Raw genomic sequence first — 27,738 nt, forward strand, 5'->3', positions numbered from 1 at the left:
TTCACCCGGATCCTGTCGATCCCAGACAGAAAAAAATCTACATTAACCCTAAAACAGGACATGTCACAGCTGTGCCATGCAAGAAGAGGAAGATAGATACAGCACATGCCCCTCTAGTGCCCGTCAAGAAAGACTCTGCTACATCACCTATGCCTCCTTCTCCTGTACTTCCTTCTAACCCTCTTCCACTCCCTAAACCTGTTACGCCGCCTCTGCCCGTAACTTTTCCACCACATACACCACCACCAGATGATGATGATGACCTAGGGGTGGGGGGGGACACCCCAATGATCCGTTCACGGATCCAGACGACCCACCACAGGATGATTGGAATTACCCAATAAATCTACCAGATCTCACAAGCCCTCAGCCATACCCAACAAAACCATCTCCCCCAGACGATAACATTGGTTTTGGACAGTTGATCATTAGGGCTGCCGTTTTTCACTGTGTGACAATGCACTCGGACACAGCAGAGGAGGATTTCATTTTAGATACATTTGAACAGTCAGAAAAAACTGTTCAAATATTACCAATGATCAAAGGGGTAATTAAACATGCCCCTGACGTATTCAAAGATCCCGTATGAGCCAGGATTCTGAATCCTAGGATCGATAAAAAAAATATAGACCTGCCCCTGACGACCCTGGGTACATCAAAGGACAGCTGCCTCTGGATTCACTAGTAGTTTCCAACGCTAGGAAACGCGCCAATTCACAAACCTTTGGGGATGCACCACCCCCGGATAAAGAATCCAAATTAATAGACGCATCTGGCAAAAGAGTAGCTGCGCAGGCGGCCAATCGATGGCGCATAGCCAACACTCAAGCACTGCTGGCTAGATATGATTGGGCCTATTATGACCAGCTAGAAACTCTATTACAGCATTTGCCGGACCAATATAAAACTCAGGCAAACAATTTAATCCAAGAGGGCAAACTAATAACAAATGCCTCAATTGCATGTGCCTTTGATGCAGCAGACACTGCCTCTAGGTCCATTAATGCCAGTGTATTGCTCAGACGACATGCCTGGCTACGCATTTCAGGCTTTAAACAAGAGGTCCAGACAACCATTCTAAACCAGCCGTTTAACCAACAACAACTTTTTGGGCCGGCTGTAGACACTGCTCTTGAAAAGATGAAGAAAGACACAGAGACAGTCCATGGGAGCATTACAGTCTCCGCAAATGCGTGGCTCCTTTTGTCGCTCCTTATATAGAGGAGCCTCCAAAAACATGGGCGCAGATACCTCATCTTTTAAAAACACCACCCAATATCCCCCAATAGAGGATATTTTAGAGGAGGATACAGAGGGAATAACAATAGGGGGAGAGGCCGAGGTAACAACAACACTTGCACCCCCCTGCTGTTAAACAGTGACTTCCCTCCACTCCCCCCAGACCACTCCACCCCAGTCGTAGGAAGATTATCACAGTTCCTGCCTGTCTGGGAATCCATCACAACAGACAAATGGGTAAGACAAATTATCCAATATGGTTACTGCCTGGAACTTTCAGCTACACCCCCAAACATACCACCCAAGCAACGTCCAATGTCCACAGAACATCTGACACATTTAAAACAGGAAGTTCTCTCGCTGCTTCAAAAGCAGGCCATAGAGCCAGTCTCATTACTACATCAGGGAACAGGGGTTTATTCCCTGTATTTCCTAATATCCAAAAAGGACGGGACCCTAAAGCCAAAACTCTACCTCAGACCCCTCAATCTGTACATACACTCAGATCATTTTCACATGATCACTCTCCAACAAGTGCTTCCACAACTCCAACAACAAGACTTCCTTGCCACACTAGATCTCAAGGACGCCTACTTCCACATTCCCATACATCCTGCTCACAGGAAGTATCTAAGGTTTGTAGTGGACGGACAACACTTATCAGTTCAAAGTCCTTCCATTCGGAGTCACCGCTGCTCCCAGAGTATTTATCAAATGTCTAGCAGTGGTAGCAGCACACCTAAGAAGACAACAAATCCATGTCTTCCTATGTCTGGACGACTGGCTAATAAAAGCCAAATCATTCAACCAGTGTGTTCAGCACATTCATCAAACCGTCTAAACACTGCACAGCTTGGGGTTCACAATCAACTATACCAAGTTGGAACTCCAACCCTCTCATGTACATTAATACCTAGGGGCCACAATAAATACTTCCACAGCTCTATCGTATCCCAGTCCAGCCAAGATAGCCAGTATACAAGCTCTCATCAACAAATTTCAAGCCCAACACTCTCTCCCAGCCAAAGTGTTCATGCAACTCATAGGCATGATGGCATCTTGCATATTTATTGTATCTTATGCAAGACTTCAGATGCGTCCCTTACAGGTATGTCTGGCACATCAGTGGAATCAGGCTCACATTCAACTCTCAGATCTGGTGTTGGTGGACAGCCGCACACATCGCTCTCTGCAGTGGTGGAACACAACAAACTTATCCAAAGGTCGGCCATCCTCGAGCCTGTTCCACAGATAGTACTAACAGACGCATCACTCACAGGATGGGGAGCACACCTCCTCAATCACACAACTCAAGGCAAATGGACCACTCAACAAAAAGTGCTCCATATCAATCTGGAACTACTAGCAATATTCCTAGCTTCAAAATCATTCCAAGCCCATGTACAGAACAAGGCTGTCCTAATCCGGACGGACAACATGACAGCCATGTATTACATATGGAAACAAGGTGGCACACATTATCTACAGCTGTCTCAGCTAGCACAGAACATTTGGAGGTGGGCCATCCCACAAAACATACACCTGCTTGCAGAACACCTTCCAGGAGTTCACAGTCAGATTGCAGATCTGTTAAGTCGACAGACACAACAGATTCACAAATGGGAACTACATCCGCAAGTTCTACCATTTTTCCAAATGTGGGGCCAACCAGACATCGATCTGTTTGTCACACACGAAAACGCAAAATGCCCAACCTTTGCCACCAGGTTTCCACACCCGCTGTCATAAGGGCAATGTGATATGGATGAACTGGTCAGGCAGATATGCGTATGCTTTTCCGCCACTCCCACTGATTCCACTAGTGGTACGCAAGCTCCGACAACAATCTCTAAAAATGATCCTAGTGGCTCCCACATGTGCACGCCAACCGTGGTTCACAACACTTGGAACTCTCACTAGTCCCACACCAAAAAGTACGCCTCTCCGCATCACTACGAACACAGAACCATGGAGAGATCAGGCACCCCGATCCAACTCAAATGAATCTGGCGATCTGGCTCCTGAAGTCCTAGAATTCGGTTACCTTAACCTTCCACCGGTCTGTATGAACATCATTAAAGAAGCCAGGAGTCCTACCACCAGAGCTTGCTATGCAGCAAAATGGAAGAGATTTGCCATTTACTGCAATAACAATCATAGCGATCCACTGGATGTGTCCATCCAGAACATCATTTGCTACTTACAACACTTGCAAAGATGTAATTTATCATACTCCTCCATTCGCCTACATCTAGCAGCACTTGCCGCTTACTTACAAAACAGACAACACTTGTCACTTTTTAGGGTCTCAGCAATTAAAGCTTTTATGGAGGGCCTTAAAAGGATCATTCCTCCCAGATTACCACCCTCTCCAGTATGGAATCTCACCATTGTACTTACTAGGCACATGGGACTCCCATGTGAACCTCTACACAAATGTGAACTTCAGTTCCTCACATGGAAAGTAGCTTTCCTTATTGCAATCACCTCTCTCAGAAGGGTAAGTCAGATCCAGGCTTTAACCATACAAGAACCCTTCTTACAAATACATCGTAACAAAGTGGTTCTCAGAATAAATCCAAAATTCCTTCCTAAAGTCATTTCTGCATTTCACCTTAACCAATCAGTGGAACTACCGGTGTTTTTTCAAAACCCAGACTCCGCAGCAGAGAGAGCTCTCCACACTTTAGACTTCAAAAGAGCCCTACTTTATTACATTGACAGAACTAAATCCTTTCGCTATAAAAAACAATGTTTTGTAGCTTTCTCCCCACCTCATAAAGGTGGGGTCTGTGGGGTGGATTGTTAAATGTATCCAAATATGCTACCAAAGGCTAAACGCACATTAACAATTCCCCCTACAGCGCATTCCACACGCAAACTAGGGGCTTCCATGGCTTTCTTATGGAGCATTCCCCTAGAAGAAATTTGTACGGCAGCGACATGGTCTACCACACACACCTTCAATAAACACTATTGTGTTAACGTGCAAGCCATGCAACAAGCTTCTGTAGGCCAAGCTGTTCTTAAAACTCTTACAAACTACTGCAACCGATACAGGTGACCACTGCTAGGGGAAACACTGCTCTACAGTCTATGCTAAGTGTGTGATCTGCAGCTCATATGCCTCGAACAGAAAATGCTACTTACCAGTATGCATCTGTTCTTGGCATGTAGAGCTGCAGAGCCACACACGCCCACCCACCTCCCCGGGACCTGTATCTGTTCCAGTTCTAGCTTACTTAGATATACACACAGACATCTTTCTTTTCTACTTACTCCATCATGGTGAAAAACAATCTGAAGATGGAGTTGATGCCCATGCGCACTATCGTCCAAGGGAGGAGTCGCCTATCTCGTGACTACAAAGACTTCTTCCAAGACAACAACAAGGTGCAAGCATCCGAGCCCAACACCAGATGGCGATCTAATGTTAAGTGTGTGGATCTGCAGCTCTACATTCCAAGAACAGATGCTTACTGATAAGTAGCATTTTCCTTACATCCTTGGTGATGTCTAGAATTGACTATGCAAATGGACTGTACTTTAACCCCTTCTGTGCCCATGACGAGCTGGACTCGTCATGGGCCGCGGTTGCGCTGTGCCCATAACGAGTCCAGCTCGCCATGAACCCCGCCCGCTAATGCAACGGCCGGCACAGGGCGGGGAAAGGGCGTGGCACACAAGGGGTTAATGCCCATCAACGGGTGTTAAACAAATTGCAGACACTACAGAATGCGGCGGCACGTACCCATTTAGAAATTCCTAAATGTCACTCCATTGCAGGTTCCATCAGAAAGATACACTGGCGCCCTGTGAGGCATATAGTGCTTTTTAAGGTTATCTGCATTGTCTACAAGGCCTTGCATAATCAAGGTCCTGAATATTTTAAGAACAGTTTTAGACGGTCCTCACCATCCAGATCTTTGAGATCTGTTTCTGCCAAATTGGTATCTGTACCTAGGTACAAGTGAGCCTCCTGGGGCGGAAGCAGCTTTGTTGTTGGTACCTCTAAAGCCTGGTACAAACTTCCTCTTCACATTATATCTATGAAAAATCTGCTGGCTTTCAGGAAATCACTAAAAACCTGGCTTTTCACGTCCTGCTGAAATGTCTTCTGGGCTATTTCTCTTGTGGTCTTTTTCTGCTGGCGCCAAGACTCCCATGGGCATTCGAGTGCCTAACAAAACTACTTAACATAATATATTCCTCAATGTTTTTTGGAGGTGATTAACCCAGTACTGGAATGTTCCACTTTTAAATTCTCATGCCCTATCTTTATCCTGCTCATTGTGTTTTTTAACTATATTTCAGTACATATCTTTTCTACGAATTGGTATATATTTATCAGGCGTGCCAACTTGAGAACAGTTTTCATTGTGCAAGAAAGTGGCTGTGCATCATGGGGGTGTGACTTTGTGCTGAGTACTGCTTGAGGCACTTCAACTCACTATTTTCCCATCCCGTTATCAGGAGTGGCCTGTGCAAGTAAGAGTGGTGGGGCAGGGTGGGGGTGGAGACGACAGATGATAAGGGGAAATTAAATATTACATTTTCCCTCCTTGTTATCTGTCGAGCCCTAACCACTCTAACCTGCAGGTGCTGCTCCTGCCCATTATAAAAATTAGCTGGAAACCTGCTTTCTGCTGGGGTTTCCAGTTAATTATGTGCTCACTGTGCGATATCTATGGTTGTATGTGATTTCTTAGAAAAACTATTTTGTGGAATACCATTACTGAAAAACCATTTCATCTAAACTTTTTTTTATGGAAATTTTCAGAATGAATGGCATTTACCTTTTCATAAAAACCAATTCATAACATTTCTTTTTGGTCTAAATTGGCTCTTAAATGCTTATTTGAGTGTAAATGCAGTAGTTGCTGGTCTTACTTTCAGAAACAGTTTTGTTGGGGATATTTATTTCAATGCTTTACTTCAGGGAATATTATTTCATATGTATATCTTTTACATTGTTAAACACTTTCTTCAGATGCTTTTAATTCTCTGACCCATCAAAACCCATAAACACCATCCATTGCTGACCTCTCACAATCCCTAAACACCATCAATCCCTGCCCACTAAAACCCCTATACTATACTCCTCGCTGAATTCTAAAAACCCTTTCTACCCCACAAATCCACTATCCCTGAACCATAAAATCACACAGTACCCAAACTCCACCCATTCCTGAAACCTAAAACCCTCTTTACATGTATAAAACACCATACCTCTTAAAACACCTCAGCACACTCAAACTCCACCCATCCCCGAACCCTAAGAAAACCCTCATTGTCCTTAAACACCAGCCATCCATGACCTAGAAGTCCTAATCACCCTTAACTACTCATCCCTGAACCCTAAAACCCCTTCACCACCCCTATACTCCAACAATCTCTAAACCCTAAAAACTCCTTTCTGTACCCAAGCGCCAATTATTCCTGAGCCCTAAAAACGCCTCATCACCCTAAACATTACTCATGCCTGCACACAAAACACTCACCGAAGTCCTAAACTCCACCCAAATTTAATGTAAATTTGGATTTTTCCTTAGTTTTATCTTCCCTTTAAAATGTTTACTCTAATTTCGTATTTTTTTCTTAAAATGGTCTGTTTCTTAAAATTGATTATCCATGATTTTGTTTCCTCAAATGTGGTGCCTCAGTTTTTGTTTTCCATTAATTCAGACACCGCCGATATCTGCACCTCACTGGGTGGCTTTGTGAAGGGATCTGATAGTGTGACAAACGGTGGCACCTTGTGAGCTGGAAGGTCTGATATAGGTATACAAATGGATAGAGATATAGAGGAGCATCTGCAACCTGGAGTATAGGGGAAAGCAGTATATTTTGCCTGCTGCTTAAGAATTATGCTGTTGGAGAACTTGTGCAAACTCTCCGCATGGACTTCCAGTCGATGTCTGTTGCTACATCCGATGAGAAAAATAAGTAATACTAGTGTAGGAGCTCCATCCCAATTTGAATCCAGGCAAGCTCAACAAGGCAGAGGGAGCAGATGAGGTATCTATTCTATTGTTTTTGTTACCTACATATAAATAGAAATTTCTTATGAATGGTTCATAATTACCTCTGGAAGAAAATTCCATTGAGTATTTATTTAAATTCTGAGTCCTAAGTGGCCGTACTAGCTTTTGATCTGAACAAAGCACGTCTCTGTACCCTGTGGTAAGAGCCCCTGTAGGTTATGATGTATTCATGCGAGATTTACACTGACAGAGAGCTACCTATGTGGTGGAAAGGCCATGGGATGTGGATTGCAAAAGTAAGAAAGAACTTATGTTTGTCAATTCACGATCTTAACATTCATGCTAGAAGAATTGTGAAACATTAGAAGTGATATTCATTTTTCAATGCCCCAAAACACTATTTGTGTCACCACAGTGTAAGGGCTAAGTGAAACACATGCAGAAGTAGAATACTCTGAAAATGTATAAATATGACGAGTTACAATGCAAAAAAGAAACTGAACATGATAAAATAATTGAAAATGAAGGAATGGGCCAGGGGGAATAGGATACACTGAGTAAGCGCACTGCTCATGCGAGCTGTATGCTATGCAGTAACAAGACAAATTTACTGTGGAAACATCAGCTATGTAATGTATTTTTGTCAAATGTGACAATGGAACGTCATCTACATCTATTGCTGGAGTAGTAACAACCTTATTTAAGGGCAGTCACATTTGTCAGAAATTTTCACCAATGCATGTGTGCCTGAGTTTGGGGAAAGGTAAAACTCTTATGGTGAAGGGGGCCTTTAAGTGATAAACATTTTAAGCAAGAACCTGGGGGAAATCACTTGACCGTCTTTGAACATTGAGCATACAATGGTGTGTACCCATGCACAAGTGCCCAATCACGTATACACGCATATATAGTGAAAGCCCTTTCCAGTAAAATTATACAGTACATAGGACACGAATGAAAGTTAGCTAAATTATTAGAGTTTTGAGAATCATGTATTCTTCTGTAAAGATGATTATCTGTTAAAAGCTAGTTAAGATGAGGAAAAATTTGGGGATAGGTTCTCTCTGCCAGAGCAAACATCAGCCTTGTATTGCCTTTGCCATGCACAGTATTCCATGCTTGCAACCCTGTGTAAGTCATAAGGCTTGGGTCATATCCTTTCCACAGCATAAGCTGCTTGCTTATTCCCTTGTACTTAGTACTGCGTCCCAAAGTTGAAGGATCGCATATGTCATCAGTTTGGCATCAGAATGGGTGGGGGGGTTGGGTTTGGAATGATACTGGGAGGAGGGTTGCAGAGGGTTAATATTGATACTTGTCGGTTACTGTGACTTCTTTTTTTTCCCCCCTTCAATTGGATCATACTCTTATAAAACCCCGGTGGTAAGTGCGAGTTCTGCATGTCTTGGAGTTTGTCTTATCTCTGCTTACGTCTTTAAGATGCGCAGTTCATGATGTTAACACTTTTCTTCGAGTTTCTCATTCACGTTTCACAACTAATTTGGATTTCAGTTTGCTGTTTATAATTAATTTTTTGTTGGGTTGCTATACCTTTTTTCTGTAGTTCTGTCCTCCCCTAAAAACCCTATCCCTCCCCGACGTTTGGGGATTCAGACTTCTGTTTGTTGTGTATTGTATTGTTTCTTCAGGGGATGGAGATTAGAAGATGGAGAACAAATAGTTCCACAAGGTAGCCCACCAAGATAGCCTTTTAAACTGGCGATTTGTGTGCATCTTGTGTATCTGTTCAGGCCTCTCAGGCTCTGCATTACCGTTAACTTCTATTGCAGATGAAACTAAATCAAGGTTTGGACTGAGCCAGCGACACTGGAGGTAATATGTGTATTAATGCCGTATTTTAGGCAATGGGCTACTTACATTTTGGCTGCAAATTCCTGTTTGCAATTGAAATGGAATTCTTTGTTGTGCCGTGATTGTCCATGCCTTAATTGCACATGTGCCATTTGCGCAAGATGTAATTTTTGTATTCCACAATATTTGCCCACAGGTTTAAATCAGGTAAAACAATGCGAGGATTTTCCTGCCAAAGGGTGTGATATTCTGATTTGCGCACTCTGAAAAGGTGGGCAAATTCGAATGATGGTTTAACTCCGAAAAACATGTTGGCAAATATCACGGGGTATATAATTGGCACATGTGCAAATACCACCGTACTTGGAATCATGTTTCAGGTGCAAACGGGAGAATGCTTCCAAAGTGTAATTAGCATCTTGGTCTAATCCGTACATTCAGTGGCAAGGAGAATGACTTGAACCGACCATGCACACATGAAAAACTGCCATTTAAAATTGCATACTCTGGCAGAAGGCTGACAAATAATACAAGAAACACATTAAGTTTCAAAGGAGTTTCTAGTTTCTCACCATTTTGAATCTTCAAACCAATTTCATAACTGATCCTTAGCTTTCAAATTGGACAATCGTGTAGCAATGGCCACTGATCACTATTCTGTTATTTTTATCCCTTGATTAGGAGTCTGCTACTTCGCGAATGCTCACTTTTATATAATCCATAGATATGTTCTTAAAAATATAAACGTTGTCCATTTTGCAGCATTATCACGTCTGTAGCTACATGTTCTAATCCCTGGGACTCGACTAGTGAGTGTTTTCTTTAGGTTTTCTTTCCTCTTGGGCCATGCCTTGCCATCTCTTCGACCCAATTCAGGCTGTTTTAGCAAACTCTGATTTTACCTTGCCCTCCACTGCTTGAAGTTCATCATGCTCTTTTTCTGCTGGATTTGAGCATTCCGGGCAAAAAAACACTTCAAGTAAGACTAAGTGAGATGTTCTAAAAAACAGTGTCTTTTGAATTGCCATCCACTTTGTACCTTCTTTTACCCCTTCTCGTCCTAATTTGGTCATCTTGAAAGAACCTGTTTTTTTAATATGTATTTTCCTGCTCAGTCTTATAACTTCATTGGTGGCTCTGCTGTTAGAGGGATACATTTTCTGGAATGTATGTGTCCACAGTGATTGACTAACGTTCTTAAAGAGAAGCCAATGAAAGAAGACGAAAGGTACAAATCCTAAAAATGGATTTCCCATACTAATTCAGTGGGAATTTCTGTAACTCGGCCAAGCTGATTATTTATCTTGCATTCCAAAGATGAGGAGTGCAATACGGTTGACAAAATCATAGTAAATATGTGCTCCCCTTTGGATACTGTATCAGGTTAGAATGGAATGCATGGGTTCAGTGCAACCTAAAGTCTCTAGCAGTGGTTCAAGTGTCTGCATATTCCAACAAATTTAAATAAAGGGTATGACATTTGGTGTTGCAGGGAAGTATGTTGGCTTTTGCAATACCTGGGCCTTTTGTCCTATGGTATTGCAGTTATGTTTTAAATCCAGCATGAGCTGTTGGGTTGTGAGACTATCCAGTTTTCCTTTGCAAGCCATGAACCAAAGACTTGGGGCCAATTGGTGGAAACCTCACTAGATGAAGAGACGGCTGCAGTGCGGTTAGAGGCAGACCTGGTCCAGTATGGTTTGCCTGAACACTGACCTACTTCGGATCTTGACATCTGCAGGGAACCAGTCTGTCTGAGCCTTTATCTGGCTAGGATTCACCTATCTGAAGCTCATCTGATGAGAAAATTAAGCAGCACAAGAAGCTTTAGGAACAACTCTTGCTCAACCTGTCATGTGATGAGAAAAGGGTAACCGCTAACACCTCTTTGCTTTAAAAAGGTTACCTGCCTTCTGCTCATATTGCATCGAGATTGCTGTTCTAATTATTTCATTCTGTTGGTGTTACTACACACCGCTCCATTGTCCTTCTGCCTAGGTTTGTGTTGTATAAATACAATCAATTAGGAAAAATGTTTTAGAGGAACTGACCTCAGACTTTCTTTTATATAATATGTCTTTGATAATTCCTAGTTTAAAGGCAAAGTACAGTCCCAGACACAGATTTATATTAGGTGGCCATTTGAGGCCCCTCTTCTACAGCTGCTTTTGGGGAGAAAGCCAAAAGGTTTTACTGAGGAATTCTGTGCCACAGATCCCGTTATTTGGGCACCCGTATTAGCAGTGAACTTTTCGGATGATGCCAGCCAACACCGCCAGACCGGGATTATCCTTTTTCAAGTTTACCCGCAGCTCTCCGAAAATAAGTTTTTTTCAGAGGAATTAAGATGCTTCTTTTTGGGCTTGGTTGAGATCGTGGCAATTAGACAAATTAAGACAGCTGAACTACTTCAGTCTGATTTTCTTCGTTTTTTCTGGATATTTGGAAGCTAAACCTCAAAACAAACAGATTTGCTGTAAATGTTGCACATTATGGCACCTCTTTCAACTTTGCCACATTTGGTTCTGCTAAAGGCACATTTGACTGTCGATACAAAGGCTTTCTGTTTTTCATTGTATCAGCTACATATGTATTTATCTAAGCACTGCTACTGTCAATTAGAAATGCAGCGATTCGCTTGGAACTTATATGTGGAGTATCGTCAAGTCAAATCAGAGGCACTTTTATAGCGCAGAACATATCACTCCGAAGAGTCTCATGGCGCTTGCAGCAGCTCTGTTCGAGAATGAAAGAAAAGAGTTACTTATCAAACAGCCATGTCTTCAGATTATTCTGGAAACAGCTGTGAACAGGGATGGATCGTAGATATACAGGCATTTTATTCCAGGAGGCTGGCGCTAAATACGAGAAAGATCTACCACCTTGTCTAGTAGTATTTATTCTGAAAGGGGTTAGCAGTGACATGGTACTAGACCTACGTGTCCTCTGAGGCTTATACCAGCGAAGTTTTTTAGACCAATATTGTGGGCTTTTCCCATACAGATGTTTATGCGTAAGGTAGAGGACCTTAAAAATAGTGCGCTTTCACACTGGAAGCCAGTGTAAAGCTCTCAGGCATGGAGCGAAAGATGTTCGATGCGGCAGGTTCAGGATCATTTTAGCCGCAGTATTTTGTAAAATCTGCACCTTATTTAATTATGTTTCATTTATGGACTGCAAAAGCGCATTACCATAATCCATTCGATTAGTAATAAGACCCTGAATCAATGGTTTTCTTGCTTCCAAGGGAATCCATTTAAAAACTTTCCGCAAAGTATGCATTATTCCAAAGCATGAACTGACAATATGATTTATTTGGGCTTTCATGGACAAATTGATTGTCCAAATGAAAACCCAGATTGCGGACCACCTCTTTGGGGGCAGGACAGGTGCTAAGGTCGGATGGCCACCAGTCGGGCGGCCAGTGCTCAGACGCTTTCCCAAAGAGCATAATCTCGGATTTAGTACAGTTCAATTGAAGATGGTTACTTTTCATCCACCTATTGACGTGGGACATGCAGTTTTTAAAGCGTACCATGGTTTCAATCGGGTCAGGACCCAGTGTGACTATGATCTGAGTGTCATCGGCATACGATATGACATCAAATCCATAATCCCTAATCACTGGGGCCAGTGGAGTCATGTACAGATTAAAAAGAGTAGGACTTAAGATTGAACCTTGTGGTACTCCCATCGTAACAGATCTTGTGGAGGAGATATTGAGTCCCGCCTGGACAATGGTTTTACGGTCCGATAGATAGCTTCTGAACCATTTCATATCATGTTTTACTTTTCTGGAGGGATACAGTACCTTTTTCCCATGAAAGCCTTTCTAGTGTAAAATGTGTTTCTCAGAAGGTGGTCTCAAATCGTCCCAAATCATGTGCATATCACTAGTAATTTTTAGGAGATGAAAAATAAACTGAGCACAACAGTAGCAGGCAGGCTGGGGTTAAATTAAATTTAAGACGAATTCAGCCACAAAACCGATAATGAGTATAAAAGCAAAAATTCTAATAGTTAAATATGAAAAGATGACGACAAAGCAATTTGTGTATGAGTAAGAAAGAGCTACGCATTAAAACATCAATTGCAACTGCTCGTCAGGAGAAAAGATTGTTTGAGTTTTGTGGCCGCTATATTCCTGGACAAGCCAATGAACAGGAGAAAGGATTATACACCTTTAACCCTGAAGTAGGTTGGTCCCAGTGGTTAGAACAAAGTTACGCACTGTCCAGATCCACTATCGTCGAGTTTGAAGAAGGAAACCGCCTTAAAAGTGTACTGCCTGTGAAAGAAGAGTTGATTACTCTCTATGTATACAAGTGTGCAATATTACTATCTGATAGGATGCTTTTCCATTAATTGGAAATCATCTCTGGATAAGGATGTTACCCGCGAAGATTAAAAGGACCACTGTTCTGCCACAGCTGTGGTACAGGCACTCTTGTGCCTGTTCCGAAAATCCCAACGTGCGTCAGCCCTGTTGGCTTTCTTTCAGATTGCTTGAACTGTCATAGCACTACAAAATATTGGAGGCCAAAAACAAAAGTCCTTCAATCAGTATGTGTTTTTGTCCCTCTGCAAGTGTCCTCATTAGGCTTGGTGGATCCTACCCTAAAAAGATTGCTATTAAAGCTTACAATTTGGCCTAACTGCCAGTGCGGTCGACCTTCGAATCTGGGGAACCAGGTTTGAGTCTCGGCAATGACACTGAACATCCTATGATTCTGGACAAATCACTTTATCGCTCCGTGCCTAACAAAAAAACATTAAAAATGAATGTGTCTTTGTGTAATGCAACTGGTGCTATGTAAAGCTCTCTGGTACCCGATTTGGGTCAAGTTTGCGCTATATAAAACTCTGTAAATTAAAATGCCAGGCAGTCAAATGTTAAACTGGTCAAAGCAGTTATGGCCCCAATCTTTTGTGCAGGAAGGTCACCATGAATTGTTTTCAATAGCATACGTCTGTGCAATCTAATCGTACAATATGGAAGTAAGGGAAAATCTTTACGTTTCTGTCATGAGATGCCATTAAGTTAGTGTTGCTTGAAGGAACAGAGATAAATTCCAAAAGCAATCTTTGCTCAATCTCAACTAAGTAGCTAATGCTGTTATCTTGACCTGCGGTGACAGTAAGTATCCATACTGCTGCACGATGTCTTCAATATACTGGCAGGTTATCATTACTAACACAGTTTCACAGCAGTCTCATCCTTTTGGCAACCTAGGAGCCATGTGTTCCACAGTAACAAGGCACCGATAATGAATACTCCAGTCCAAAGAAATAAAAGAATGGAAAGCTTCCAGCATGTTCCTCAGTAAGGCCCCCATGTTTCACTGATTCTTCTGTGTAGAGATCCTCAACAGTGCACACTTAAAATATCCCACATCCTTAGACCAGGACTTTACATGGATTCATTTGATCTTTGCAAACTTTTGACAATTAGTGTGTAACAGTCCTGCCCCATTTCCGAACGTCCTCTTTTGTGACATACACACTCTGTCATCCCTAGGCAGAATGGCGAGTTTTGTAAGAATTTATTGAGCAAACTATACGAAAAGATTGGTGTTGGAAGCTAGTATTTGACGTTACTTACCACAAACCATGCAGTTAACAGCAGTTAGTCCATGACGGCAACAGTCTCCTCTCTTGCCAGGTATTTTCTGTAGGATCTTTACCTCTCTATGCTTAAGCACTTGAGGTGCAACTCATTGAAGAAGCCTTTAATGGCAAAACATGGCTGGCTTTGTTGTTGCCATTCAGAAAGATTGTAATAATATAATAATCCATATTTGTAAAGTGCGAACAAATCACCCCTTAAGGTTTCAAGGCGCTTTTAGATTAAGGGAGATTAAAGGAGATATTACCCAGTCACATGATGCTGAGCTGAGCTGCCTGCCGGTGCCGAGGATTGAACCGTGAGCCCGCACCCTGGAGTCAAACGCTCTGGCCGCTGCACCACACCTCTCCCACGCTGACTGTGATAAAGTAGTTGAGAATGCACTGCTACTTTTGGAGCAGGCACAATAATAATTTGTATACATTTGATCTTCTTTATTGCCACTAAAAGAGAAGGAGCAGTTGCCTGGAATGATACCCTCTTCATGTAATTTAGATCGATTGACATGTTTCTATCCATGGCTGTCTTTATTTCCATTTGCAACCAGAGTATCATCTTCACCAAGAATCTATTAAATCTGTTTTTGGTCATATTTTTGTTTCAAGTTGAAGATTCTAGAGTCCATCCATTGTTCTCTTCCTTTCTGGGTGGACTCCACACCCTACTATTCTTTTACTTTCTTCCTAGAGGAGCCCAGAATATGGGGCATGTCTTTCACATGATACAGAGTAAGAAACGAAGCAAATGTTAATGCTTAATGGGGGTACCTCTGTGGACTAGAAGTTTTCTACCAACTCATACGGTGTCCCGATTGTGACGAAAAAGTGAATTTTGTATCCAGACTTTGAATTTGGGATGTTCAAGGCTTTTTTTCATCTCTGCCTCTGAACAGTCGGTGCCGTTTTTTTCAAGACCATATACTTGCATAAATTTGGTGTAAGCTGGCTTCAGTTTATCTGAGCTGTATTGGGCACAGTGCATGACTCTGCAGTTGATCATGTTTCACGATCCAAGAAAGGGGCATTACCTAAGCTTGGGAATTCTGATGTACTGTAAGCCAAGCAGCTACCTCCATACCTGTGGTCTCTCTGATGAAAATCTGGATGAGTCTTGCAGGTACACTGATCAGTCCAAAAATAACAATATTAAGTATTCCAACTTGAGGATATACCCACGACACTAAGTGTTTACTTAATTCGCACTAGAGAATACTAATTTAAAAATGCATCAATTAAATTTCCTTTCTTGTGTCCCATAAATGTCTTTCCATTGTCTCAGTAGGTGCCCTTTTTCGGCCGAACAATGGGCCCCTTTATGACCCGTCTGTCTACAGAGGAGTGTTTCTAATATTTGAAGATGTCGGTGTTCTAGTTGCCAAAATTGTTACTTCTCAGCTATTCATGCCCACATAGTAGTGCCATAGGGGGCTTTGAAAACATTGGAGCCAGGTGTGAATGTTTGGGGAATGCTATAGTTGTAATATTTCATCTCTAGTCACTCTTCTCTCTCTAGTGTACCGCAATGCCGCCCAGGCTCCATGCACAGCCTTGATCAGTGGGGGCCTTACAGATCGGACCCAAACAGAAATTGTGTTTTTTTTTTTTTAATGCAGGTTCATAGTTGGCTGTTAAAAAGAGAGGGATTTGGAGACAGATCAGTTACAAGTTACTCCTGACCGGTCTGACATCAGAGAAAGATTCAAAATGGTTGCTGTTGGTAGTGAAGAACACTATTCAAGGACCCAGGTGTTCTAGACAAGTGTAATAACGTGCTCACTATAATAAGCTACTCATGTAAAACACTGATTCTTCTGTGTAGACATCCTCAATAGTGCACATTTAAAATATCCCACATCTTTAGACCAGGACCTTACATGGATTCATTTGATCTTAGCAAACTTTTGACAATTAGTGTGTAACAGTCCTGCCCCATTCCCGAACTTCCTCTTTTGTGGCATACACACTCTGTCATCCCTAGGCAGAATGGTGAGTTTTGTGAGAATTTATTGAACATACTATACGAAAAGATTGGTGTTGGAGGCTTGTATTTGACGTTGAAAAGATTCTCGATACATTTTCTCACAAAGTAAACAGAAGTGTGGCATAAGTCTCAATGCGAGAGACCTTTGGAGACCGAACTAATTTTTGAACTAATTTTTGGATAGAGAACGTACACTTAAAATAAGGCTGTTGTCAAGAGACTTCAGATACTCGATCTGACTGTTAAGACAGTGCTCTCTGAGCAGATTGGAGTGCCTGGGAAATAGTCATATGCACACCAAGCAAGGACACTAGGGCTAAAAATGTTTTCCCTTGGGAAGAAAGCTCATTTAGAAGAGCTGATGACTTGCGGGTAGATTATATAAATTCCCATGAAATGTTTATCCATTACAATCTGTGGGTATTTCTGAGCTACTTTCTCAATTGCATGGTTCAATCAAGTTTGCAGTGTCAGATGCCCGTAGCTAAATTAAGCACACAGTTTACGAGTGTGAAATCTGTGCACTTCGGAAGAAATGAAAATGGAGCTTTCACATCACAAAAATAATAATGCGACTAGATCCCACGGGAGCAGAGTATACACGTTGTTTTATGTTTTATCATGCAAGACACGAGTTTTATTTATCTTTGAGTAGAACATTGGAATGTTGAGAGCATCGTTGAAGACAGTGGAGTTGCTCAGGCCACTGATGACTGGTACACCTTTTCCTCCAAATTACAAATGTTTGTTTTCTGTCTAAATCCTTTTTTAAATTTAGAAAATTCTATCCTTAGTCGGTAGATTGCACCAATAGCATTGTAGTCCTTCTGTCTCGGGAAATTCTGGTTCCTAAAGGCCCTCAAAATCGTTATAGGCCGTCAAAATCGCAATAGGTCCTTACCTTTGTCTGGGGCTTGTAACGCCAAGTCAGGACCTTTAACAACTAGTATTGCCCTCTGCAGCGGGCTATAATATTGCACACCAGACACCATTGATTAAGCAGCTAAAAATGCAGCTCATCCCAAATTGCTTGGCTTTTAGGACAGTTTCTGTCTCAATAGTTGGGCATCAATTCTGTTTGCCATTTGTAAGTTCAGGTCACAGAACAATACCACATTTGTTCTTCTTAATATAATACTGTTTAGGGTACTTCACACATCAGACAGCGAGTCTCCAGTACAAGCACCTGACATTTACTAGTGATATCAGTCTGTGCAGATGAAATATTTTACTTTATTCCAGGATGTCTAGATAATTTTATGTCCTAGCTATCCAATTAAGGCTTACATTTTGAAGCTCATCCCAGGTCGGACATATAGTGAAGATTTTACCTCAGAGAACAGCAGCAGAAAGCAATGTAAAGAGCAGCACATGATAGGGTAAAGTTTGGCTTTCTGGCCTCTTGAGACTGTCAGCTGTGTGTCGAGGGGACTGTTAAGCTGTACTGTGTGTCCCTGATCCTGCTGTGTCTTTAGATATGTGTATGTACAGCGCATCACCCGCCAGATGTCTTCCCAGTCTTGGTTCTTTGTTGCGTCTCAGTGCCTTGTTCCTGATAACAATGGAATTCTGTGGACACTGCTGTGTCTTTGGTGTGTTACTTTAGTGGCTGTTTCTTAAAGCTGTTTGTTTCTGATTATCTATAAAAACAATATTTTGCATTTATACAAAATGTGTTTTCCCTTTTGCCATGTTTGTCTCTTGTGTGGCATTATGTTTCTGCTGACTTGGGGGGACAAAAAGGGACTGCCCCCTCTCACTCCTTTTGATCTCAGAGGGGAGGGCTTATCACATTTATCCTGTTTGTGTCATGTCAGCGCTGACTCCCACTTGTTTTGAAACCGTTCTTTCTCTCCATTTAACTGCTTCATATACACAATTCGCCTTGTGGAATCCTGCTGCGCGTTTCCAGAAGACTTCAGTGAAATATAGCACATCTACACCAACACCCTTTAGGAAAAATAATGAAAGCTTGGGTACAGCAATTTGGTACTACGCTGTTACTTTAGGAACCTTGCCAGGAGTAGTTTTTACGCTTTGGATTGGTGGCATCGGAAGTGTATGCATTTTTGTAATGAGATATGGAATAAATGTACGAAGAAAACCCAACCTTAATCTAAATTTTAAAAAAAAGTAACCCAGAATTAGTAAGCATTGGTTTATAAAACAGTCCAAAGCATGATATTTCTTGCCTTATGCTCCTGCCTGATTCAAGATGTGTTGACAGCTCTTGGATAATCAATTTTTGGAGTAGCTGAAGTCTGCTATGTCGGTGCAAGATATAGGATCTTGTTCCCTGGTGTGCAAACCTACATACATTTGACCCCACACGTCACACACAGTCATAACTGATTAGCCTGTGGGCACATGCCTAATTTTAGAACCTCAGACGAAATACTTCAGGAGACCCATGGATCGGATGGAAATACCACTAAACATCCAAGATATCTGCATTCAATAGAACTGATAACCCTCCTACACATAGGCTACATGTAAAAACAAACAAACAATAAAAGGAAACAAACAGCAGGATTTTACAACTGAAATGTTGGTTTGTCTTCTCATCTACCAGAGTGAACCACTGGAACTTGGGGACATGATAACTTTATACACTTACATAGTGCAACAATCTGTCCGCTACAGTTGCAGTTCTTCATGGCAAAGCATTTAAAGTGTTAACTTAAAAAAACATATTCGAACATAACTTACCATGAAATTGCAAGTCCAGACCTGTAACTCCATGAGCCTCCGCACTTACAAAGTGAATGGTCCGCCTGTTGTAGATAATGTTCTTGAATCCTTTGTTTCTACTTAATTAGAATCCTTTCTGACTCTTGATTTTTGTTTTATTCCTTTCCCCTTTTTTCCCTCAACATGAAACACTACTGAACTTGCTATGTAGATGATGAACCAGCTGGACCAATGTAAGTAAAGTTGATTGATTTACTAACATATATTTGAGAAAAAATATTTCCTAATGGCAATTTCTAATATCATCCGCCGTGAAAGTGAATTCTGTTACTAAAAGAAAAAACTCTCAAGAAAGCCATCTTTGTGCTGTTATAGTATGCCAGTCATGCAGCCATTAATTTATATAGCAGAAACAATTTGACACTAACTTCAAGCCTATGACACCAAGCACACCTTTCCAAACCCATTGTATATATACCCTCAATATTGCTGTTATTCTAGTCAGTTTAAATACATTCTTTAATGAAAAGCTTGTAACAATGTCTTGTTAGCTTCCTGGGCTCGACCACCTCGACTTCATTTGATCGAGTCCTGTGCTCTTGGATTCAACGTAATCCTCACTAATGAAATCCATATAGTGAGAAATGTGTATGGCTGCCGCTTTCTTCCAGTCCAGGGAACATTGCATAGCAATTTACCCTGGACTGCAAAATTTACAACAGGATGCGACTGTTTGGCCTGCGATTGCTCCTCTTTCATAAGTGCGCAACTATTTGGAAAAAGTGCTTAAATATAGCTGAAAGCACATTTCTGTAGTAGGGGATCTCTGTGATAGTCATAATCTAGTGAATAGTCCCGCCCATGTGCGGGGACCCCGGAGCAATAAAAAAATAATCTCTTAAGGTGTCAAATCATGCAGACCTGCATCCACCTTTAAGAGAGAATTTAATTTAAAGACAGATAATGCAGCCTATACCCACAGGCTACACTGTCCAGTACTTCAACTAGAATTCCACCAACATCCACAAACAGCACTGCCTGTCCAGCTTTTCTCCACAAGGGAAAACACCCTGCCTCTACCAGCAAAAGCCTCTGGAATGATAGAGAGGAAGGAATGGACAAACAAGCCCCATAGGCTGCCATTATGTGGCTCAGAACAGGATACTGTGCCTTTAAGAAAACTTTCCAGAACTTTCCCAGTATCCCAGAATGCACAGCAGGTCCCTTTTACTTTCAGTTCTTTTTTCCGGCTCCTGCTAGCAGGACCCTGGAGCATTGAGCTCTCCCTTTTCAAGGGTTTATTATTACTTTTCAAGTAATAGTAGTTAGTAAAGTCCTTTCCTTCTGGTGTTGTCAGCATGCCTGGCTTGTTTGACAAGTGTCCTGATTGTGAAAGGAAAAAGGCTAAGTCAGACCCACACAGGGTGTGCATCGTCTGCCTTCCCCAGTCCCACGTGCCGGAGGAGTGTGAGATTTGCCGCTCTTTTTCAGCCAGGACCCTGAGAGAGAGGATGAAAATCAGGCTCCAGGTCCTGGAGGACAGAAGACTGAAGGCACGAGGTGGGTCTGGAGGGGCTGATTATGCCCATGCTGAGGCCTTTGGGGGGCTCCCCAGGGGCAGGAAGACCAGCAAGCGTCCCCACTCCCCGTCGACGTCGAGGGTGTCGACGGCGGCGTCGAGGGGGATGACTACAGTCTGTTCGCCATCTCCCCAGGGCTCTGGGGAGAAGCGGCGTCGACGATCGACGTCGAAGGAGCTGAACAGACCGCCGTCGACGGCATCGTCTGCGACGACGCCGTCGACGTCTCCATCAAGCCATCTGCATCAAGATCGGACTCGGCGTCGGCGCTCGCCGTCGAGCGGAGGTCGCCGATCGCCGTCGGCGAAGAGAAGAAGGTCGCCGTTGAGGGGCTCCTCGACGTCGCAAGCCAGCCGACACCCGACGTCGAGGAGATCGACGTCGAGGAGATCGACGTCGAGGAGATCGACGTCGAGGAGATCGACGTCGAGGAGATCGACGTCGAGGAGATCGACGTCGAGACGGCGCAGGGGGAGCCCTGACGCCAGGAGTAAGAGGGGAACGGAGTCGCCGGGATCGGTGTACTCCGTGGTGTATACACCTCCGCCTCCTCCACCTCTGCCAACACCGCCTCCTCCACCGACTCCTCCTCCTCCATCGACTCCTCCTCCTCCATCACCGCCTCCACCGCCGGCGTCACCGCCTCCACCGCCCCCACCGCCGCCTATACCACCTCCCACGCCGTTGGGGCCACCTGCGGTTCCGCCACGGTCGGTCTCCCTGCCCAGGTATCCGACGCCAAGGCCGCGACACCCACAGTCGCCGGGCCCGGCTAGACCGGCAGACAGGCCAAAGCCGAGGAGGTCGCGCTCCCGCTCCTTCAGGAGGAGAAGGTCGCGGAGTCGTGGACGGTCGTCGTCGTCAACATCGGGACGACGCCATAGGAGGCACAGGTCCAGGTCGCGCACACTGTCCTCGGCCAGGGATTTCTCACCGACGCTGTCGGACTCACCGGGGACTAGGGTGTCGCCGGTGGATGATCTGGACTCCTTCCAGGAGGTGCTGCTGAGGGGGGCAGCCAAATTGGGCATCACGGTGACGGTACCGACACCCACGACGTCCGTGATATTCGAGACTCTACACAAAAAACACCTGTCTCGCCCCCTGCTACCCCTAGTGCCGGGACTGGTGGAACCCACGTTGGAGTTGTTCCTCACCCCCGCGGTGACGAAATCCGCTCCCTCACGGCTCATGAAAAAGTATAGGGCCCCGGACTCGGACCCTGCTTTTTTACGGATGGACCCGAAGCCGGACTCTGTCATCGTGACGGCAGCGAGGAAACAGCATGCGACTGCACCCTCATCGACGGTTCCGCCCAACAAGGAAAGCCGCTGGCTGGACTCGGCGGGCAGGAAGGTGTGTGGGACCGCGTCTACCACCATGAAGGCGGCAAGTGCGGGGGCGCTGTTGGGACGTTACGACCGGGCCATGTGGGAGTCCCTCCCAACAGTATGCGGACCTGCTGCCTCGGGACAGGAAGGAGGACTTCCTGGAAACGGTGCGAGAGGGTATGCTGGTTTCGAACCAGGTCATCAGTGCGGCAGCGGATGTCTCCTGGTTGGCGGCGCACACCTACTGTCATGGTGTCCACCAAAGGCGTTAATCTCGGTTGCGCCTGACGTCGCTCAAGCCAGAGGCCCAGCACAGAGTAGCCAACCTGCCCTTCTCGGGGGAAACCCTGTTTGGAAAACATGCGGATGATGAGATGGCCCGCATGAAGGTGGAGGCGGAGACCCTGACGGCTGTCGGGTTGGAGAAGGCCGAGAAGAAGCAGCGCCCGTTCCAGAGGCGGTTCGGGTCTACGGGCAGAGGGCGTGGGCAGGGTTCGGGACAGCAGCAGCACCAACAGCAGCAGTTCCGGAAGCCCTTCCAGAAACGCCAGAGGGGTAGAGGAGGCCAGCAGGCTACTACCACTACCAAGGGCTCGGCCGGGTCTCGGCCCTGAGCGACTACTTCCCCCTCAACCGTTACCCACTCCAGTGGGGGGAAGCATTACATTTTTTCCGGCAGAGTGGAGAAAAATTCCTCAGGACAAATGGGTGCTGAATATTGTTTGCAATGGATACAGTCTTCGGTTTATCAGCCCGCCTCCAGCGATTCCGCCGGTAAGCTCTCAGTTTCAGCTGCGAGAGCTCCAGGCGGAGGCAGACATCTTGTTGAGAAAACAGGCGGTAGAAGAGGTACCTCTGTCTCAAAGGGGAAGAGGTCTGTACTCTCGGTTCTTCCTCGTTCGCAAGAAGGACATTCTGGATTTGCGGCAGGCAAACAAATGGATTCGCAGAGAGAAGTTTTGCATGCTATCGTTGCATCAGATTTACCCTCCGCTGCAACGGGGAGACTGGCTCTGTGCCATAGATCTACAGGATGCGTACTTCCATGTGCCCATCGCACGGAAGCACAGGAAGTTCCTGCGATTCCAAGTCGGCGCCAATCACTATCAATACACAGTACTGCCATTCGGGCTAAAGTCTGCGCCCAGGACCTTCTCGAAGTGCATGGCGGTGGTGGCGGCACACCTGCGGAGGAACAAGATGTTTGTCTACCCGTATCTGGACGATTGGCTGATCAAGGCCTCATCCTTCTCGGAAGCGCAAGAACACTTCCGGTGGACGTGCGCTCTCTTGCGCAAGCTGGGGTTACACGTCAACATGTCCAAATCGGTTCCGACGCCGGTCCAGTGCATACAGTACCTGGGAGCCTCCATCGATACGCGGTCAGCAAGCGTGTCTCCTTCGGAGGAGAGACGGTTATCACTCCTTCGGAAGGCTCAGGACTGCTCCATCGACGACAGTGAGGAAGGTGTCTTCGCTGCTGGGATCGATGGCCTCCTGTATCTTCCTCACGCCTCACGCACGGTTGCACATGAGACCACTGCAGGAGTGCTTGGAGGATCAGTGGGATCAGAAGACAGGTTCTTGGGACGACAAGATACGGCTGTCTCTACATGCTCTGCAGTCTCTGAAGTGGTGGTGTTCGGCGGAAAACCTCCTCACGGGGGTTCCCTTCCACAAGGACATTCCCACGAAGAGTGTCGTGACGGATGCATCTCTCCAAGGCTGGGGAGCGCATTCCGGGGACTTGCAGATTCAAGGACAGTGGTCCCCATTGGAATCGACGTACCACATCAATTTCCTGGAACTCAGAGCTGTCTTCCTGGCACTGAAGGCCTTCCTGCCGTCCTTCCAGACCAACTCGCTGCTGATACAGACGGACAATACAACCACTATGTATTACCTCAACAAGCAGGGGGGGTCGAGATCGCGCACTCAGTCGCAGGAGGCGCAGGCGATCTGGCACTGGCCCGAGGACTGACGATTACGGCCACGCATCTGCCAGGGGTGCAGAATGCTCAGGCGGACGCACTAGGCAGACTGATTCGGGAAAACCACGAGTGGGTCATAAACGACGAAGTACTAGGAGAAGTCTTCGCAAGGTGGGGGACTCCAGACGTAGATCTGTTCGCCACCGCTGAAAACAGCAAATGCCGAGACTTCGCATCCAGGTACTACCAGCGGGGGACGCTGGGGAATGCGCTATGGATCGACTGGTCGAACAGCTTTCTGTACGCTTTTCCACCCATTCCCCTGATTCCGGCGGTGCTCATCAAACTGTCCCAGTCAGGGGCTCGGATGATCCTGATTGCTCCGGAATGGCCCAGACAGTGGTGGTTCACGGACCTACTTCACCGGTCGCTCCTTCCTTACATACGGCTGCCGTGCAGGCCGGACCTTCTCACGAAGTTCAGGGGGCGGATGGTGCACCCCAACCTCTCGTCTTTGAGTTTGGCGGCATGGCTCCTGAGATAGTGCAATATGGCCATTTGAATCTACCAGCCGATTGTATGGACATACTGAAGGAGTCTAAACGGCCTTCCACTAGGACGTCCTATGCCTACAAGTGGAAGAGGTTCTGTATCTGGTGCAAGTCCAAGAGCTTTGACCCTACGACATGTAAGGAAGATGTCATCCTTCCATATCTTTTACATTTGGCGCAGTCCGGCCTTAATTTCCATTCCATTAAGTTCCTTCTTTCAGATCCCTGTGGTCAAGGATTTCTTGGAAGGCTTGAAGAAAGTGTTTCCTCCTGTCAGACTTCCATCGCATTCCTGGGACTTGAACGTGGTGCTGTCCAGACTGATGAGGGAACCTTTTGAACCCATTCACAAGGCTTCGGTGCAGCACCTATCCTGGAAGGCGGCGTTCCTAGTGGCCATTACATCGGCCCGCAGGGTGAGTGAACTTCAGGCATTATGTTGTCAAGAACCTTATACTGTATTTCATGCTGCTAAGGTTGTGATACGTACTCACCCTAAATTTCTTCCTAAGGTTATCTCTGATTTTCATGTCAACCAGACCATAACTTTACCTACGTTCTTTCAGAATCCCTCTTCGCCAGCGGAAAGGTCTCTCCATTCCCTGGATGTTCGGAGGGTGTTGAAATTTTATCTGGATAAGACCAAGGATATTCGTTGGTCAGACCAATTGTTTGTTAATTATGGATCAGTCAGGACCGGTCTCGCGACCTCTAAGCAGTCCATCTCTCGGTGGATTGTGTCCTGCATACAATTGTGTTATCAAAAGGCTAATAAGACCTTAGGGGGTAAACCTAAGGCTCATTCCACCAGGGGCAAAGCTGCCACGACGGCTTTGCTGCGTAATGTTCCGATTGCGGAAATCTGCAAGGCGGCCACTTGGAAGTCGGTCCATACCTTTGCTGCGCATTACTGTCTGGACACGGATGCCAGGGCAGATGCTCAGGTTGGGCAGGCTTCGCTGCAAAATCTGTTCGCACAGTAGTGGTATTGTCTTATGTATTCTCCACCGCCGTTGTTGTGTGGGGATGGGCTTGCCATTCTATTCACTAGATTATGACTATACACAGAGATCCCCTACTACAGAAGGAGTAGTTTCTTTACTGTAACTCCAGTTCTGTAGTAGGGGTATCTCTGTTATAGTCATAAGCGCCCGCCCTCCTCCCCGGTGGAGAGATGAATATTCATGTAAGGAATGCTATAGGTCTGGCGTGCTACGCCTTCAAAAAGACCTGAAAGTAAAAGGGACCTGCTGTGCATTCTGGGATACTGGGAAAGTTCTGGAAAGTTTTCTTAAAGGCACAGTATCCTGTTCTGAGCCACATAATGGCAGCCTATAGGGCTTGTTTGTCCATTCCTTCCTCTCTATCATTCCAGAGGCTTTTACTGGTAGAGGCAGGGTGTTTTCCCTTGTGGAGAAAAGCTGGACAGGCAGTGCTGTTTGTGGATGTTGGTGGAATTCTAGTTGAAGTACTGGACAGTGTAGCCTGTGGGTATAGGCTGCATTATCTGTCTTTAAATTAAATTCTCTCTTAAAGGTGGATGCAGGTCTGCATGATTTGACACCTTAAGAGATTATTTTTTTTATTGCTCCGGGGTCCCCGCACATGGGCGGGACTATTCACTAGATTATGACTATCACAGAGATACCTCTACTACAGAACTGGAGTTACAGAAAAGAAACTACTCCATATATATCAACAGTAACTGGCAAGGTAACGTCAGGTGAGGTCAATTCATTTTTTTAAGATCAGCTTGCGAGGCTTCAAATTAGATAACATGAATAAACATATTAATGGGATAAATAGTGGATTCAAGAAATTACCTATGACTTCACTGCGAACCTCCTTTTTGATCAAGTTTTTGTGCTTCTTGTTTAATTGAGCCTGTGTAAACCAAATCTGATTTCATTGGTTTGTTTGTCTCTTCTATAGGAAAACGAACTCTACCAACAATCACAAAGATAAAAACTTGCGACAGAGAAATACAAATTAAAAGAGGTAAAGTTAAGTATACGAATTGTGTGAGAAAGATCTGTTGTGGACTGCACGGGGAGGCAGGGCAAGGAAATAGGCAACGACAGAGTCTTTGCCTATACCTGTGCTGCTTTTCATGTTTATCTTTAGGTTTGCTCCTTCGTGTGCATGAACATTTCTGCCTGAGGCTACATCTTCCATACCATAACCATTAGCCATAATTTTATAGCAGAGTTTACTTTTAGTGCTATTTTCGTGGAAATCCCAGCTGAAACCGAAAACGTACACAAAAGAAGAACGTACCCACCCTTTATTTGACCAAGATTTGTAAAGCTTTTGTTACTCTGCTGTTGAGTTCAATCTGCATTTGTATACCCCTTGGTTAGAAGGTACTTCTTTTATAACCCATCAAGCATGTCAAATGGTATATTCTCTTTTTTTTGTGTGCAGTTTCGAAACTTCACTAAAGAAACCTTCCATTTTTAGGTCCCGCCTAAGACCGCGTGTGTATCTACCTGTTAATAAACACATTTTAGTTTACAGTGGACTTAGAGCCCACCAATTGCTTACCATTGGTTGGTTTTATTGTTACTGTCATTTGCTTGCTTCTTTTTCAGTCAGTTTCCATGGGCTTGCCTTCTTCTGGTGTTTGTCCCTTTCCTGGAGCATATTTCCCTTAATTGCATTTCCACTGCTCTGTTTTCAGGCGCTACTTCTTTCTTTTTGATTAAGCACTCTGCAAAAGTCTGTGTTACAGTTATCTCCCTTGTGCACTTCATATTCACCTTTCGTGCCATGTGTTTATCCACTCTCTGTCCCTCACTTGTTGTTCTTATTTCCTCCCCGCCAACCTTCTGTTGTTACTTTCACACCCTGTCCAAGTTATCCATGTGATTTGTCATCAACGGCTGTCTGTATGCTTCCTTAAACATACCTGCCCACTCTCCATTGTCTGTCTCCCCCTCCCCATCCCCACCCTTCATTGTCCGTGTGCTTCCCCATTGCAGCTTACTAATCCTCCATTGTCCAGATGCTTCCC

The 27,738-nt window shown here is 44.6% G+C and overlaps 1 protein-coding gene across 4 annotated transcripts in view; it reads left to right on the top strand.

Moving 5' to 3' along the window:
- The window catches only part of NPTN (neuroplastin), a 541,091-nt gene that overhangs the window by 434,144 nt on the left and 79,209 nt on the right, over nucleotides 1-27,738 (top strand). For all 4 annotated transcript variants that reach the window (XM_085643906.1, XM_085643904.1, XM_085643907.1 and 1 more), the window contains 2 exons: nucleotides 19,544-19,565; nucleotides 26,658-26,723. In XM_085643906.1, the coding sequence (XP_085500032.1) occupies nucleotides 19,544-19,565; nucleotides 26,658-26,718 (83 nt within the window). In that variant the 3' untranslated portion in view covers nucleotides 26,719-26,723. The remainder of the gene's footprint in view (nucleotides 1-19,543; nucleotides 19,566-26,657; nucleotides 26,724-27,738) is intronic.

The sequence above is a fragment of the Triturus cristatus genome, chromosome 3_1 (genome assembly GCF_964204655.1).
Source record: "Triturus cristatus chromosome 3_1, aTriCri1.1, whole genome shotgun sequence".
NCBI classification, from domain to species: domain Eukaryota; kingdom Metazoa; phylum Chordata; class Amphibia; order Caudata; family Salamandridae; genus Triturus; species Triturus cristatus.